Source organism: Portunus trituberculatus, chromosome 19 (assembly GCF_017591435.1).
Source record: "Portunus trituberculatus isolate SZX2019 chromosome 19, ASM1759143v1, whole genome shotgun sequence".
Classification (NCBI taxonomy): domain Eukaryota; kingdom Metazoa; phylum Arthropoda; class Malacostraca; order Decapoda; family Portunidae; genus Portunus; species Portunus trituberculatus.
Window position 1 is genome coordinate 3100001 of NC_059273.1, and position 15000 is coordinate 3115000.

Sequence of the window (15000 nt, forward strand, 5' to 3'; positions counted from 1 at the left end):
GGGGGGACGGGGGGAGGGTGTGGCTGTAATTGTTAGCTTGAATGTTGATACTGAATTGGGAGCTGTCTGGGTATGGCTCTCTCTCTCTCTCTCTCTCTCTCTCTCTCTCTCTCTCTCTCTCTCTCTCTCTCTGATTTTGTCCTTATTCTTCTTCATTTTCTTCTTCATCTTCTTGTCCTTAGCTCTTGTTATTGTTATTGTTGTTCTTTTTGTTGTTGTTATTGTTCTTCTTCTCCTTGATCTTCTTTTTCTACTACTACTACTACTACTACTACTACTACTACTACTACTACTACTACTGAAAATTATAATAATAACATCAACAACATATATTTTTTCTCCCGATTGCCATTCATTAGTTTATCACCTATTCCTTCTTCCCCCTTGCTTCGCTTTATTGTTTGTTTATCGTGAAATATTCCCTGTGACTTCATCATGGCGACACCTCCCCCCGTCCTCCCTTTGTCTCCCTCTAAGGGGGGTATTTTTCTCCCTTTGTGCACCCCTCCCTCCTCCTCCTCCTTCTTCTCTTCTTTTCTTCCCTCCTCCCTCCCCTCCCTTTCTTCTCTTATTCTTTTCTTTTACCCTCCTCTCGTCACCCATTGTCGCCTGTTCTCTCTCTCTCTCTCTCTCTCTCTCTCTCTCTCTCTCTCTCTCTCTCTCTCTCTCTCTCTCTCTCTCTCTCGTCTATATTTCCTATAATCTATTTCCTCTTATCGTGTTAATCAATTCTCTCAATTTCCTCTCCCTCCTCTCCCTCTCCCTCTCCCTCTCCCTCTCACTCTCAGGGTAACGGTCGCTGACTTGTGATGTATTATACAGTTGACATCTGAAATAGTGTGTGTGTGTGTGTGTGTGTGTGTGTGTGTGTGTGTGTGTGTAATCGATTATTTGCCAGCTGTTCTATTTATTTATACTCTCTCTCTCTCTCTCTCTCTCTCTCTCTCTCTCTCTCTCTCTCTCTCTCTCTCTCTCTGTTTGTTTGGGAGAAGCGTGCGTGTACCGCCTCGCTGTTAATGTGATACTAATAAGACCCGACGTGACCACCGCCTTATATGTTCAGACAGTGTGTTCGGATCCCATCACCTCGGCCTGACTTCGGCTTCGTCTTCCTCCCACATCCCACATCATCTTCCCTTTTTCTCTACTTCACTGTCTGTTTCCTCGTCCGTCTTCTCTTCTTCTTTCTTCCCATCTCTACCCACTGTACTCCCTTCTTTTTCTTTTATTTTCTATTTTCTTTCCTTTTTTTTCTTTCTTCCTCGACTTTTTTTTCAGCTCTTCTGTTTCTGTATTTCCTGGTTCATCTCCTTTATTCTTTTCTTTTATCGACGCCTTTCTACCTTCCTTTCTTTCTTTCTTATCTTATCTTCTTTACCAAATATGATTTAATTTTGCTTTATGTTAATGGTGCTGGTTTTTTTTTTTTTTGTTTTTTTTATTACCTCTCCACTTCCTCCTCATCATCATCGCTATCATCTATCTCCTATTTTAAGTTCTACTACTATTGCTACTACTACTACTACTACTACTATCAACACCACCAACATCACTACTACTCCTACAGCTCCACCGTCCTTACTCTGTTTTATCCAGCTCTCCTCTCTACTCCACCTTATACCCACTAACCTACCCACACACCTCCCTTCTTCTCCCCATCTCCTCCCTATCGCCCCCATTCCTCCTCCCATTCCTTGCATACCCGCCCACGTAAACAAATCGCCCATCACTAGCATGTTATGAATATTCACCATGTCGAGCCTGGAGGAGGAGGAGGAGGAGGAGGAGGAGGAGGAGGAGGAGGAGGAGGAGGAGGAGGAGGATCGGCACCTGTCCATCGAGGCGGAAACATGGGCCAACTTACCTGTCCATTCTTGAGGGAGAGGTGGAGGGAGAGGTGGAGGGAGAGAGGGAGGGTGCCTGTGGGCTTCAGGGACGGTTGAGAGAGAGAAAATTTGAAGGGAGAGCGAGGAGAAGCAAGGCAGGAAGGAGAAAGAAGCGTGAATTTGATAGAAAAAGAAAAATAAAAGAGGGAGAAGAGAAAGGGAGAGAAGGGTAAAAGTGGAAGCAAGGAACAGTTGGAAGAGGAGTAGGAGTAAGAGGGAGAAAGAAGAAGAGTCAAGGATGGTGAAGAGGATAAGTAGAATAAGTGTCGGTGAGGTTGAGGTGTCTTTGCAGTAGTAGTAGTAGTAGTAGTAGTAGTAGTAGTAGTAGTAGTAGTAGTAGTAGTAGCAGTAGTGGTAGTAGCAGTCGTAGGTTAGGTTAGATTAGGTTAGTAGTAGAAGTAGTAGTAGCAGTAGTAGTAGTGGTAGTAGTAGTAGTAGTAGCAGTCTTATTCGTAGTCGTAGTAGTAGTAGTTAGTTAGGTTAGGTTAGATTAGGTTAGCAGTAGTAGAAATAGTAGTAGTAGTAGTAGTAGTAGAAATGGTAATAGTAGTAGTAGTAGTAGTAATAGTAAAAGTAGTAGTAATAATGCTAGTGATAGTAGTAATAGTAGTAGTAATAGTAGTAGCAGCAGCGTTATTGATGTTACCTATAATCATACAAGTCTCTCACCTTTTTTTCTCCCTCCCCGGTCACAGGAGGGCCTCAGGATGCTCAAGTGGACCCTGCGGAACCCCCCGGACGCGCCCACACCCCCGCCCCCCGAGGTGACCTTCAGGGCGCACGACAGCGAAGGACGTGTTAACCTAAAGGATTCCAACACGTGTTGGCTTGAGACTCAGGTGTGTGTGTGTGTGTGTGTGTGTGTGTGTGTGTGTGTGTGTGTGTGTGTGTGTGTGTGTGTCCAATACCTTTTTCTATTTTTGTCGTCTTTCTCTTTTTCCTTTTTCTTTCATTCATTCATTTTTTCTTCCTTTTTCTTTACTTCACCTTTTTCGTGCTCTTGTTCTTGTATTTTTCTTCATTGAGAGAGAGAGAGAGAGAGAGAGATCTGGAAACTGACAAGAAGAGAAAAAGAAAAATGGAAACTGAAACAATGAAATCCCATAAAAAAAGAGAGAGAAAGAAAAAAAAGAGGAAGAGAGAGAGAGAGAGAGAGAGAGAGAGAGAGAGAGAGAAAGAGTCAAGGTGTAAGAACAGAAGAAGACATCAAGGAAGCTTTATTGATGTCAGTATTGTTACCTTGACGTCACGTATATTTGCGGCATCAACTTGGACAGGTGAGAGTAAAGGTTTCGTTGATGGATGGCTAAACAAAACAACAGGTGGGGCGTTGATGACAGGTAAGGTGAGGCGTAATGTGTAAGGCGTGAGGCGTGAGGGATGGTGAGTGTGATGAATGCTGCTCTGGAAAAAAAACCTCTTGACAGCAGAATGGATGAAAGTTTTGTGATGTCAAGGAGTGGGAAGGACATCAGATAACGAAGCCTTGTGGTGAGTCTGTGCTTGGTGATACTGGTGTGTTTGGGTCACCTGTCGCTAGTGGTTGTGTTGTAGTAAGTGTCCAAGGTCTACTCTAGGATTGCTCACTCCTACTCTCCTCACAAACAATATACTTATCTGTGACCTCAGGTGGTTAATAATAATTGTGTTTTGAAGCACTACTGGTTTCATAAGGACCATTTTTAAGGGCTACTGATTTGATTAGCTGTTTTTGTGAATGTTCCGTTTTTTTCAGCTACATTACATATTTAAAGTGTCAATATAAGCATAAATACACTTAAAAGCTCTTATAGCATTCTCTAAATCCAGTTGAATAAATGATTAATTGTTATAGAGATTGTCCTTTACTCACAATGAATCACAAGTCAGTTTCTCCACGTAAAAATCCCACAGGTCAAGGTTTCACTATGCTTGGCAGTTAGAGAGAACGTTGCTATATGCTGTCATGCTTCTGTTTTTCCAACTTCCTATGACTTGACTTCATTTGAGGGAGGTTTCAAGACACTTATCCCTTTTTTTAAGTCTCTCTCGGACCTGTAAGGGGACTGGTAACTAAGTTTTTTTTTTTTATTTCTCTCGTTTTCCCCCGATTATCTATATAAAAAAAAAAATACGGCCATATTCAGAAACGCCTTGCTCCTCCACAACGCCAATTTTCCAAGACCACATAGACGACGAATCGGGTTTTCAAGATAGTTTTTCCTTTTCATAAACTAGAAATATTACCAATCTATCTCCAGAACCATAAAAAAAAATACCTTTAAAAACATGAATATCGTCAACCTAAGCCTTTGGAAAGCAGTGACAGTGAGAGAAAGAAGACGGCACACAGGAATGTCAGCAATGTTTAATATTTTAATGTTATATGTGTTGATTATGATTAAGAATTGTATAGATATAACTGATAGTGTTAATACTTTTAAACTTTATATTTCCTTTTTTATACTTTGGCAAGCACAAGACAAATTTTCTGTAAGAGCAATAAAGTTTTATGATCATTATTATTATTATAGAGCAAAAGGTTTCAGAATTCAGGCCTTCCTCTGATGATCAAACACTTCATCTTGTTCCCGTAGACTTATTTAGAACCTACCATCATCCAAGCGCCAGTACATCAAGACATTTCAAAACACAACATGGAGTTTTATCTATTTTACCTGAGATTTGGGTATTCGAGACTGTGATGTGTAATTGTTTATACTTTATTTTTATTTACTAAGGGTTGCATTGAAAATCTGGTAGTTGTCCCTTATGTGATTTGATATAGCATGTTCTCGTCTCTAAGTCCGTATTCCGAAACTCTTTGCTCTCTCTCCACCACTATTTTTCAAGGCCACACAGATGATTAACGGGGTTTTCAAGTGTGCTTCTCCAGTCAATAATGTAGAAATCTTGTTAATATGCCTCTAGAACGGTAAAAACACCTTAAAATTCGTGTAAATATAGACAAAACCTTTTAAAATGAGATAAAGCCACAGAAGTTTAAGAATACGAGTTAAATCTTGTAAATGACAGAGGTGTAGGGTGTTTTGTGAGTGCCTCCCTTCACACACATCACAAGGAGGCCACATTACAGTACTGAACTGACTTATCTCCTCCGTTCAGTTACTCAAATTCGGTTTACACGTGTCTGCCCTACAGGTGAAAGTGGCGCAGGTACGCTCTACATCCAAGGTGGTAGAAAACGGAGAGGGGGAGAATGGAAAAGAAAATGAGGGACTCTTACAAAAGTGGAGGTCTGCTCACCACCACCACCATCACCACCACCACCACCATGAGGAGAAGAAGAGGAGGAGGAAACAACACAAACATACCAGGTGAGAGAGAGAGAGAGAGAGAGAGAGAGAGAGAGAGAGAGAGAGAGAGAGAGATAACATGTACAAATCATTCCGTGTAAAAAGAAAAAAAAAACTGAAAAACACTAACTCCCCTTTCCTTCACCCACTTTTCCCCTTCCCCTTCCCCTTCCCCTTCCTCTTCTCCCTCCCCATTTCTCTTCCTCTTCCTTCTCCACTTCCCCTTCCTTCCCCTTATCATTCCCCATTCCCTATACCCTTACCTTACCTATCCCCATCCCTTTCCCCTTTCTCTTCCCCATTTCCCCTTCCCCATTTCCCCCCACAGATGCAACCCTCTGGACCCCCTGCGGCTGTTCACGGGGGAGGTGACGGATAGTGACAGCGGCAGTGTGTACATGAGACTAGAACACACCCCTGCCGCCCTGCTCCCCCGCCCCCCGGTCACCACCACCACAGGGCCCGCAGACCCCCGTAGAAAGCCCCTTATTGATCTCTCTAACGGGGACTACAGTGATGTCAGAAAGTATTTGCAGTCCCTCTCCACCTCTCTCTCCACCCCCACCACCAGCACCACCACCACCACCACCACCACCAACGCTTCTATCATCTTCACCCGCACCAGCACCCCCACCAGCACCAGCACCCCCACCAGCTCCCCCCCTACCTGCAGCCCTTCGCCAGGAGCACCAAAGGGAACGTTCAGGTGAGTTTTGGTGCAATTTTTAATATTTTTAGCTTCTCACTCACTTTATTTGTTTCTTTTATTATTTATTCATATTTTTATTTCCTTGTTTGTTTGTTTGTTCATTCTGGTATTTACGCAAAGTGAGGCTGTTTGTTTGAATTTATTTTCTGAGGTGTGTTTTTTTTTTTGTTTGCTTTTTTTTTTTCTTGTTTTCCTCCAGGCGCTAATGGAAATGTTAAGAAATAATTGTTTGTTTGTTTTTCATTATTTTCGTTTTATTAAGTGGAATTCTCTTTTTAATGTTTCGTATGTGGTTTATGCTCCGACGAAACAAATCTCTCTCTCTCTCTCTCTCTCTCTCTCTCTCTCTCTCTCTCTCTCTCTCTCTCTCTTATTTCTACAATTTATAGAGTATTTACATCATAGTACACTTAATGTTCTAAATATGTTTGATAGGCTTAAGATACATTTGTAGTGCTACCTAACTAAAAGCCTAACTCGAGATCTGATCCAGTGTCACACAAATCCTGCCTCGACAACCAATTACTTACTGTCCTCTCCCCTCCCTCTCTCTTTCAGCGAGGTCCAGGGCCGGGTTCCCTCGTAAGGCCTGATCCCCTCGGCGCCTCGGCCTCCAAACTGCAGGAAGAACATCGCTCCCGCGCCCTCGCCACCTCCAGAACGCGGTGAGTGGAGGAGTGACATGTGTGAAGGGACGATGGAGTGTCTGGAGGGGTGACGTGTGTGGAGGGACGGTGGAGTGTCTGGAGGATGACGTTGTGGAGGCGCGGTGGCGTGTCTGTTGGAGGGGTGGCGTGTGTGGAAGGGCGTGGAGTGTCTGGAGGGAATGGCGTGTGTGGAAGGATAGACTGACGGTTCGCTGCTGGAAATATTGGGTTGTGTTGATAGGGAGAGGTGGAGGATGAGAGAGGAAGGAAACTTGTTGACGTCAAGGCCAGGATAAGAGTGGGAAGGATAGGATGTCAGTAGGATAGGGTGTAACTGGAAGAGGATGAGAGCAAGTGTGTGACGTAAGAAGTATGGTGAGACGGAAGGACAGGATGAAGGCGGGAAAGAATGGGGAGACAAACAATGAGAGAGATGTTATAACTGTAAGAATCTGCGTTAAAATTTATCATCTACGTTTTCTTCATACTTTTCTGTTGACATACCTCCACAGTATCAACTTTCAAAATCATTTAAAGGTGAAATACTAAATAAAATAGTGTAATTAAGTGTCTTCCTCTGGCTGGACACCGACACGTCTCCTCCTCTTTTTAGATTGGTCAGTCCTAAAATTGGTTTTCTCTGAGTGTCACAAACCTGGGGAAGAAAACGAAAAATGGGAAACTATAGTAGAATGAGTGGAGTCTGAATTATATGATTTGCAGGAGTAGGAGGGTGAAACATAAGATTATCTAAGTAATTTCATTAGTGTTCATTTATTTGTAAATAACGAGGGGAAAATTTGTTGCAGGTAAACTAGTGAATATAGTGATTGAGTAAGTTGTGGCACCAGCTTAGGCGGGAACTGTGTGACAAACTTATCACAAACTATTGAAGGAAAACTACGGGACGAATATTCACCTGTTGTGCAAGAACAAGTGTGACGTTGTGCTAGATTGTTTCAGATTTTATTCTCTCTCTCTCTCTCTCTCTCTCTCTCAGATCTCGCTCCTCGTCCGTGTCCCGTGTTCGCCCTACCGGCCCTTCTAGTCATCCCGGGGTTGCGACGGAAGGTGAGGAGCGCGGCGCGGGGGCGGGCGTGCCCTCACCCCTCAAGCGACACTCCATCGCTGACATCCCGTCTGCGGCGTGCGGCGTGCTGCGCGGCGTGTGGGAGGCGCAAAAGGAGCGGCGGGGCCGGTCCGTGAGTCACGACAGGCGAAGACGTAGCAGGGACTTGAAGGAGGGAGAAGAGGAGGAGAGGAAGGACGGTCAAAGAATGGAGGGGAGGAAGGCGAGAAGGGAGCGGAGGAAGGAGGAGCCCATCTATGAGAAAGTGGGAGGCGAGTCCAGCCCCTCCACCGCCGCCAACTCAGGCTCCAGCCTCGCCTCTAAGAACAGCAGGACATCTTACGACAACGTGATTTACATGTCTATGAAAGACCTGAGGGCGCAGTGCGCTCCGGAGGGCGAGGAAGGGGAGCGGTCTGGCGGGGCAGGGTTCTCCTCCCCGCCTCTACCTGCCATCTGCCACGGGGCCTGCCTCACGCCCCCCAAGGACCCACTCTACGAAAACCTCCTATACTTGCCCATGACGGAGGTGCGCGCCAGCGGCAAGAAGCTCCTGGATCGGCAGCGCCCCCTGCCGGAGCCGCCACTCAGCGAGGAGCAGGACGACACGTGCTCCTTCACCTCCGAGCCTCAGCGGGATCTGCACCGGCCAGTTGCCTTGAGGTTCCTGGGCAGTCCGCACTGCCCCGCGCTCCACCTGGCGGACCAGCCGTCCAAGAAGCCTTGCGTCACCGACTCTCAGGCCGGACCGTCGCACAGGACAGCTCCCGAGGGCTCGGCTGCCCACCGCAGTACTGGCCAGCACGTGCACATAGACTACTCTGAGACGTCGCGTGAGCCGACCATGCCCCTCCACCACCTGCGTCCACCACCACCGCCGCCTCCCAGGGGAACACGCGTTGGCCAGGGCACAAGGAAGAATCGGATCAAGATGCCGAGCTGGCAGCGACCAGAAGCCGTGCTGCCGGTGATCTACGAGAACACCCGCCGTGAGGAGACATCTCGCGCCGCCAAGAAGCGAAAACTGCGCCACCTCATGGAAATTGAGTTCAGCATCGACGATGAGGACGACGAGAGACCAGGATGCGGCACCTCCGAAATGAGCCCGCGAGGCGGTAGTCAGTCCAGCAGCGACATTCCTGACAGCGGCGTGTCGGAGGGCCTCACCACGCCCCTCATCAGTCCCCTCAGCGCGCCACGCAGCCCCCAGTCCCCTCGCAGCGACAGCCTCCTTGGTGAGCCCAGCACACCCTTGAGCCTGGACCAGCTGGAGGGCAAAACAGGGCCGGGGGAGAACACCACGTCCGGCATGCCTCGCCCCCGCCTCCCGCATGACGTTACGGATCCAGGTTTTTTAGAGTGCGAGCGGGGCGGTAACCTGTCGGAAGAGATGCAGGAGGAGGCGCTTTCATCGTGGCGGTGTAGTGGCAGTGGCTTGATTGACGCCTCACCCATTTGCCGCGGGGAGGTGAGCAGAATGCTGCTGAGTGCCGTTGGCCGCAATCTGTTCTGTGATTCTCCCGCCGAGGGCTCCCCGGCACGAGACAGCTCGCTGGGCCGCCGCCACTCCCTGGGCAGCTTGGCGGATCTCTCGCGAAAGCTCTCCTCCCTCGGCCTCGGGGACAACACCACACAAGGCAAGGAAACACCCGTTTCCCTGGAGGCACCTCTCAAGAAGGCCCACTCTGTGATGTGCCTCAGTCCGATCTCTCCGGTGAGATGTCCAGCGCCCAGCACCAGCAGCGTGCCCCTCATGGCCGCCGTGGCTCAGATCTTGAAGGAACCCGAAGCACGCGGGTCCCCGCCATGCCGCCGCTGGCTCCCCGCGGATGGACAAACGGCCCAGAACACAAGTGTACAATCAGGACAATGGTGGGCTGGGGGGGCGGGGGAGGTGGGTGAGGAGCGGTGCGCCACAAAAGGGTCAGGTAGTGCAGGTGGGCAGGCTGCTCGCCCCTCACTCAGCTGCCAGCCCTCGCCCCGCTATCACCACCCGTCCTGCCCACTCAGCCCCTCCCAGTCTCGCCCCGCCCTCCAGACCATCTCTAGTAACCCGACACTGCCACTTCCGGTGGAGATGAGCAGCGGGCAGCCTCTAGCCGCGGGGCACGCGGGTGCCGGGCTCTCAGTGCCTGTCGGGCTGCGCCCCGAGAAGGAAGCTGTGCTCGCGACTCAGGACGTGAGTGAGTGTGACAGTGGTTGTAGCGGCGACCTCACCCCGCGGTGGGATCAGAGCAGCGCACGGCAGCGACGCCGGCGGGAGGAGAGTCGTTACCGTCTGCAGCGCATGTTGGAGGAGTGTCCGTGTTCCTTGAGCCCCGGCGAGGCAGAGGAGTCTGTGAGTGCTGACTGGTCTATGGAGGCAGTGCCGGACGAGATCTTGACCCGTGATACGTGTGACCTTGAGGCCGAAGGCAGCGACGCCGTCCCCTCGCCATCCTCCTTTCCTTCCCCCCCGTCCCCCGACGCCGTCAGTCTTTGCACCATCGACAGCGACTACGGCGACGGCATCTACGTGAGTCCTCGCCTCGTGGAGCAGCTACGCCGCCTGACAGAGGCCAAAATGCTGGCCAGGCTCAGAAAGTCCTTCCGTGGCAAGAAGGAGAAGCGGCCTTCCGAGAATGTGCCCACCAAGACTTCGAGCGCCCCCAAGGTGGGTATCTTCATGTTCGTGGACAATCCCATGTATCTCAGCCCCGAAGTGAAGAAGGAGGCGCGGGTGGTGAGCGCCCACGCTTCAGACAAGTCCAAGAGTGCCTGGTATGTAGGCAACCCCATGTATACCTCCCCTGAGTCTCACTGCCGGGACAGCGTTCCCGAGGAGCGGCAGCGAGCCCTCTGTGAGAAGGAAAACCTCCGCAACGCGCGCCTGGCGAATGTGGTGCGTCAGAACCCAACCAGCAGGAAGCCGCTGTCCAACCTGTGGCTGCAGAGCAACCCGTGCTACGAGTCTCCCGAGGCCAAGGCCTCCACGGCCGAAGACGACACTTATCTCATGCCCATTGCAGTGCGGCGCCCCGACACCCTGGCAGATGACCCAAACATCCTGGACGTGCAGAAGTTCCTGGACCACGAGTACTGCACCATTCCCGGCGACGACTCCGACTCGTGGGTGACTCACTCCTCGGGGTCCCGGGACAGTGACTCGCCCACTGCCCGAAGGTCTCTGGCATTCGGAGCGCCTCGCCGCGACCCCACCACTCCCTCCAGGATATGGCGGGAGACAGGAAAGAACCAACACTCGACGCCCCGCAAGCCCCAGGGTAGCCTGGAGAAGGGCACCACGCTGGGGACGCGCCAGCACCGAACCCCGAGGGCCGTCAAGCGTGGCCGTCGCAGCGTGAGTCAGGTGAGTGCGTTTCTCAGTCTTCGCTTATCGCGGTGTTTGTTCCCAGTGTAAACACACGCCGGGAGGGCATTATTTGCCGCGCCTGACGCCCACTTTGTCTCTCTTATCTCCCGCAGGAGGAGCCGAGAGGCGCGTCCCCACCGCCTCTCCCAGTACGTCCTCACCCACCTCTCCAACCCACCGCTCATGACACCTCCCTACCTGCCAACACCTTCGAGGACACCAGTGACTTCCACCACCATCGCCCCGCTCACCCTCGCGAGGAGGCTGCACACTTCCAGCTGCCTCCTGACGGCATCTACGAGAGTGTGAGTCGTGGCGGCAGGCAGAGGGTCACCAGGTCCTATTCCGACGTGTCTTCCATCACCACCAGCACCTACCGTCCCCCCAGGCGCACCTCGGCCTCCTCTCCGTCCCCCAGCAGGGTCCGCGCCTACACGTGTTCTTCTGGGTCAAAAAACGGGGCGAGCGGCTCCCTATGCGAGGGGAGCCAGAAGGGCAGAGCCAGGCGGAGGGTGGGAAGGAAGTACCGTGCAGGGGAGGTACTGCAGGGCAAGGGTGAGTACCTTGAGTACTTTCCACACGCACACACACACACACACACACACACACACACACACACACACACACACACTTGAAGTGCATGCCATTTTTTACGTATTTTTTAGTATTTGCCGTTGTTGTTGTTATTTTTGTTGTTGTTGCTGTTGCTGTTGTTGTTGTTGTTGTTGTTGTTGCTGTTGTTGTTGTTGTTTAGCCTCAAAACCGTCTTATTTTTTCGCGGTAAAGATAAAAGCAAATACGACCTGCATATATCTCCTATATCATCTCTCTCTCTCTCTCTCTCTCTCTCTCTCTCTCTCTCTCTCTCTCTCTCTCTCTCTCTCTCTCTCTCTCTCTCTCTCTCTCTCTCTCTCTCTCTCTCCACTCTGTTTGTCAGTTAAGGTTTACAAGAATATTTAGGGTAGACATCAACACAAGCCGACCAATGTTTACACACACACTCACACACACACACACACACACACACACACACACACACACACACACACACACACACACACACACACACACACAGACCGTCACCTAGGGCAGTGTTATGCTTCTGTGTGTGTGTGTGTGTGTGTGTGTGTGTGTGTGTGTGTGTGGTGTTTGTGGCAGATTTATGAGCGTTGAGAGAAGAGAAGGAGAAAGAAAATGAGGAACAGACATGACGAAAAGGAGGAGGAGGGGGAGGAAGAAGAAGAGGAGGAGGAGGAGGAGGAGGAGGAGGAGACGGGAATATAAAAGGTATAGTTTAGTCATATGGAAGAGCACCTGTCCTTCTTCTCCATCTGTACCTCCTCCTCCTCCTCCTCTTCCTTCTCCTCCTACTCCTCCTCCTCCTCCTCCTCCTCCACAGCGCCTCGGGGAACCAGTGTGGGACGTTATTTGCTGTGGTTAAAGGAAATTGCTGTGTTACCTCCCCCTCTCCTCTCCTCTCCTCCCCTCTCCCTCACCTCTCCCCATCCTCTCCTTTATCTCTCTCACCTCGCCTTATCTCCCTTTCCATGCCTCTCCCATCTACCCTTTCACCTGTTTCTTCTCTATCTCTATTTACTTTTGTTTCTCTATTTTTTTTTTTCTTTATTTGTGTTTATTTCTATGTTAGTTGTCTGTTCGTTTTTTTTTTTCTTCTTCGTTTTCTGTACGTGTTTTCTTTCGTTTCCGTATCTTTCACTTGCCTTTTCTCTCTCTCTCTCTCTCTCTCTCTCTCTCTCTCTCTCTCTCTCTCTCTCTCTCTCTCTCTCTCTCTCTCTCTCTCTCTCTCTCTCAGTTTATTTTTCGTTGTCGCTGTCTTCCTCTCCTCCTCCTTCTCCTCCTCCTCCTCCTCCTCCTCCTCCTCCTCCTCCTCCAGTTCTTCCCCTCCATTCCTCCCCTCTTGGTGGTTTCGCGTCGGTTTGTCAACTTCCCACTGGCAATTACGTTAAAAATTCACACACACACACACACACACACACACACACACACACACACACACACACACACACACACACACGTTTACTGATCTAATTTTTCGTATTTTCTTCTAATTATTCTCCTTCATCTTCTCTTTATTTATTTGTTCTCTTTTCTTTTAGCTCTTCTCTTTTCTCCTTCTTTTTGTCTCTCTCTCCAGCTTCTCTCATTTTTGTGTTTGTTCCTCCTCACACACATTTCCCATTAGCTATCCTTATCTCCTCTCCCTCCCTCCCTCCCTCCCTCCCTCGCATCCTCTGTCCTTACCTCTCCTCCTGTGCCTCCCTCATTCCCACACTCCCTCCTTCTCCTCCTCCCTGTGGCCTGGACCAGATGGTGTGTAAGTTCTGGCATCCTTCTTTCATTTTCCTAATTTTCCTTGCGTATTTTTCTTCTCTGCCTGCTTTCCTTCGATATTTGTTAGTTTTCTTCTTTTTTCTATGCATTTTTCTGTTTATTGTTGTTTTTGCGGTTTTTTTTTATTTGTTCTATTTTTTTTTTTTCTATATTTAATCTTTTCATGTTGTGTCTTGTTGTTGTTGTTTTTGATGTTGTTGATGTTGTTTGGATAGTTTGTGATAGTTTTTTTTTATTCGTTTATTTTTTTTTTTTTAATATTCAAGAGGGAAATTTGGCTAACGGTAACAAATTTGGGATAAATAAGAAAAAAAAAAAAAATGAAGGTTACTAAAAATTCTAATCCTGAGCGAAATATTACCAAGAGAATACAATAAAAAAAAGTGGTCTTGAAAAATACACCAAAACTTTGTAATAGATTAACTCAAACAGATCAACTTGAACAGGAAGGAAAAAATACAAACGTCGACTTGAACAGGAAGAAAAAAAATACAGACATCGACTTGAACAGGAAGAAAAAATAAAACGTCGACTTGAACAGAAAAAAAAGAAGAAAATAGAAACGTCGACTTGAACAGGAAGAAAAAAAAAACATCAAAGTGAACAGGAAGAAAAAAAGACAGAATTTGAACAGGAAGGAAAAAAAAAACATCAAAGCGAAAAGGAAGAAAAAAAAAAACTTGAACAGGAAGAAAGAAAAAAAAGAAAAGAAAAAAAAACTTCACATCTCGACACTTTACCAAAATCCAAACGTACACAGAACAATCACAAAGGAACACAAAGGAAGGCAACACACCAGACCGGGAAGATTAAAACGGTAACTTTCTGACAGGTCAATTTGTACAGGTAAATTTTGGGGCAGGTGTGTCCGTAAATGATCTTAATGAATGCGTGCGTTGGGATCACACCTGAAGGGAAGATCAAGGGACAGGTAAGGAAGGAAGCTCAAAGATATGGGTGTGTCTATATTAGAGGTTCGATTCAGGGGCGCTGGGTGAGGAATAAGAGGACACTGGAAGACAAATAGGTAAACAAATGAATAAAGAAGACAGTTGTGAAATGTGTCATGGTTCCCTTATTGTGTTGCTGTGGTTGTTGTTTTTGCTGTTTTTCTGGTTAATTTTTTTTTTCTATTATTTTGTGTTCTGTTCTTTCTCCTCTTCCTCTTCTTCTTCTTCTTCTTCTTCTTCTTCTTCGTGGTATTTTTTGTCATTTTGTTTATCGTTCTCATTTATTTTGTTATTCTTAGTCTTGTTCTTGTTTTTCTTCTTTATCTTATTGTTGTTGTTGTTGTTGTTTTATTGTTCTTCTTCTTCTTCTTCTTCTTTCTTCTTTTTCATCTGCTTTTCTTTTCCTCCCTTTTTTCCTCTTCTTTACAATCCTCCTCCTCCTTCTCCTCCTCCTCCTCCTTCTCCTCCTCCTCCTCCTCCTCCTCCTCCTCCTCCTCCTCCTCGTTCAGCTTTTATCAATAAGAGTATATATATTTGAAATTTATGCAAAGATAACAACATAATAACCCTCTCTCTCTCTCTCTCTCTCTCTCTCTCTCTCTCTCTCTCTCTCTCTCTCTCTCTCGCATTTTAGAAAGGGACAAAAATGGCAAAAAAAAGGAAGAAATTTGAGTTTCCAAAATTTATAACGCCACCATAAAACTGAACTGACCCTTGGAAATTTTAGGAGAGAGAGAGA

The 15000-nt window shown here is 47.9% G+C and overlaps 2 protein-coding genes across 2 annotated transcripts in view; both read left to right on the top strand.

The window, feature by feature from the left end:
- The window catches only part of LOC123505994 (protein hunchback-like), a 52963-nt gene extending 45287 nt beyond the window's left edge, over window positions 1–7676 (top strand). The window contains exons 2-6 of the mRNA XM_045257802.1: window positions 2582–2725; window positions 5028–5203; window positions 5511–5888; window positions 6450–6556; window positions 7539–7676. Of these exons, the coding sequence (XP_045113737.1) occupies window positions 2594–2725; window positions 5028–5203; window positions 5511–5888; window positions 6450–6477 (714 nt within the window). The 5' untranslated portion in view covers window positions 2582–2593 and the 3' untranslated portion in view covers window positions 6478–6556; window positions 7539–7676. The remainder of the gene's footprint in view (window positions 1–2581; window positions 2726–5027; window positions 5204–5510; window positions 5889–6449; window positions 6557–7538) is intronic.
- LOC123505997 overlaps window positions 6589–15000 on the top strand; it is a 120051-nt gene continuing 111639 nt past the window's right edge. The window contains exons 1-3 of the mRNA XM_045257805.1: window positions 6589–6605; window positions 7539–10956; window positions 11073–11514. Coding sequence (XP_045113740.1) covers window positions 6589–6605; window positions 7539–10956; window positions 11073–11514 — 3877 coding nt within the window. The remainder of the gene's footprint in view (window positions 6606–7538; window positions 10957–11072; window positions 11515–15000) is intronic.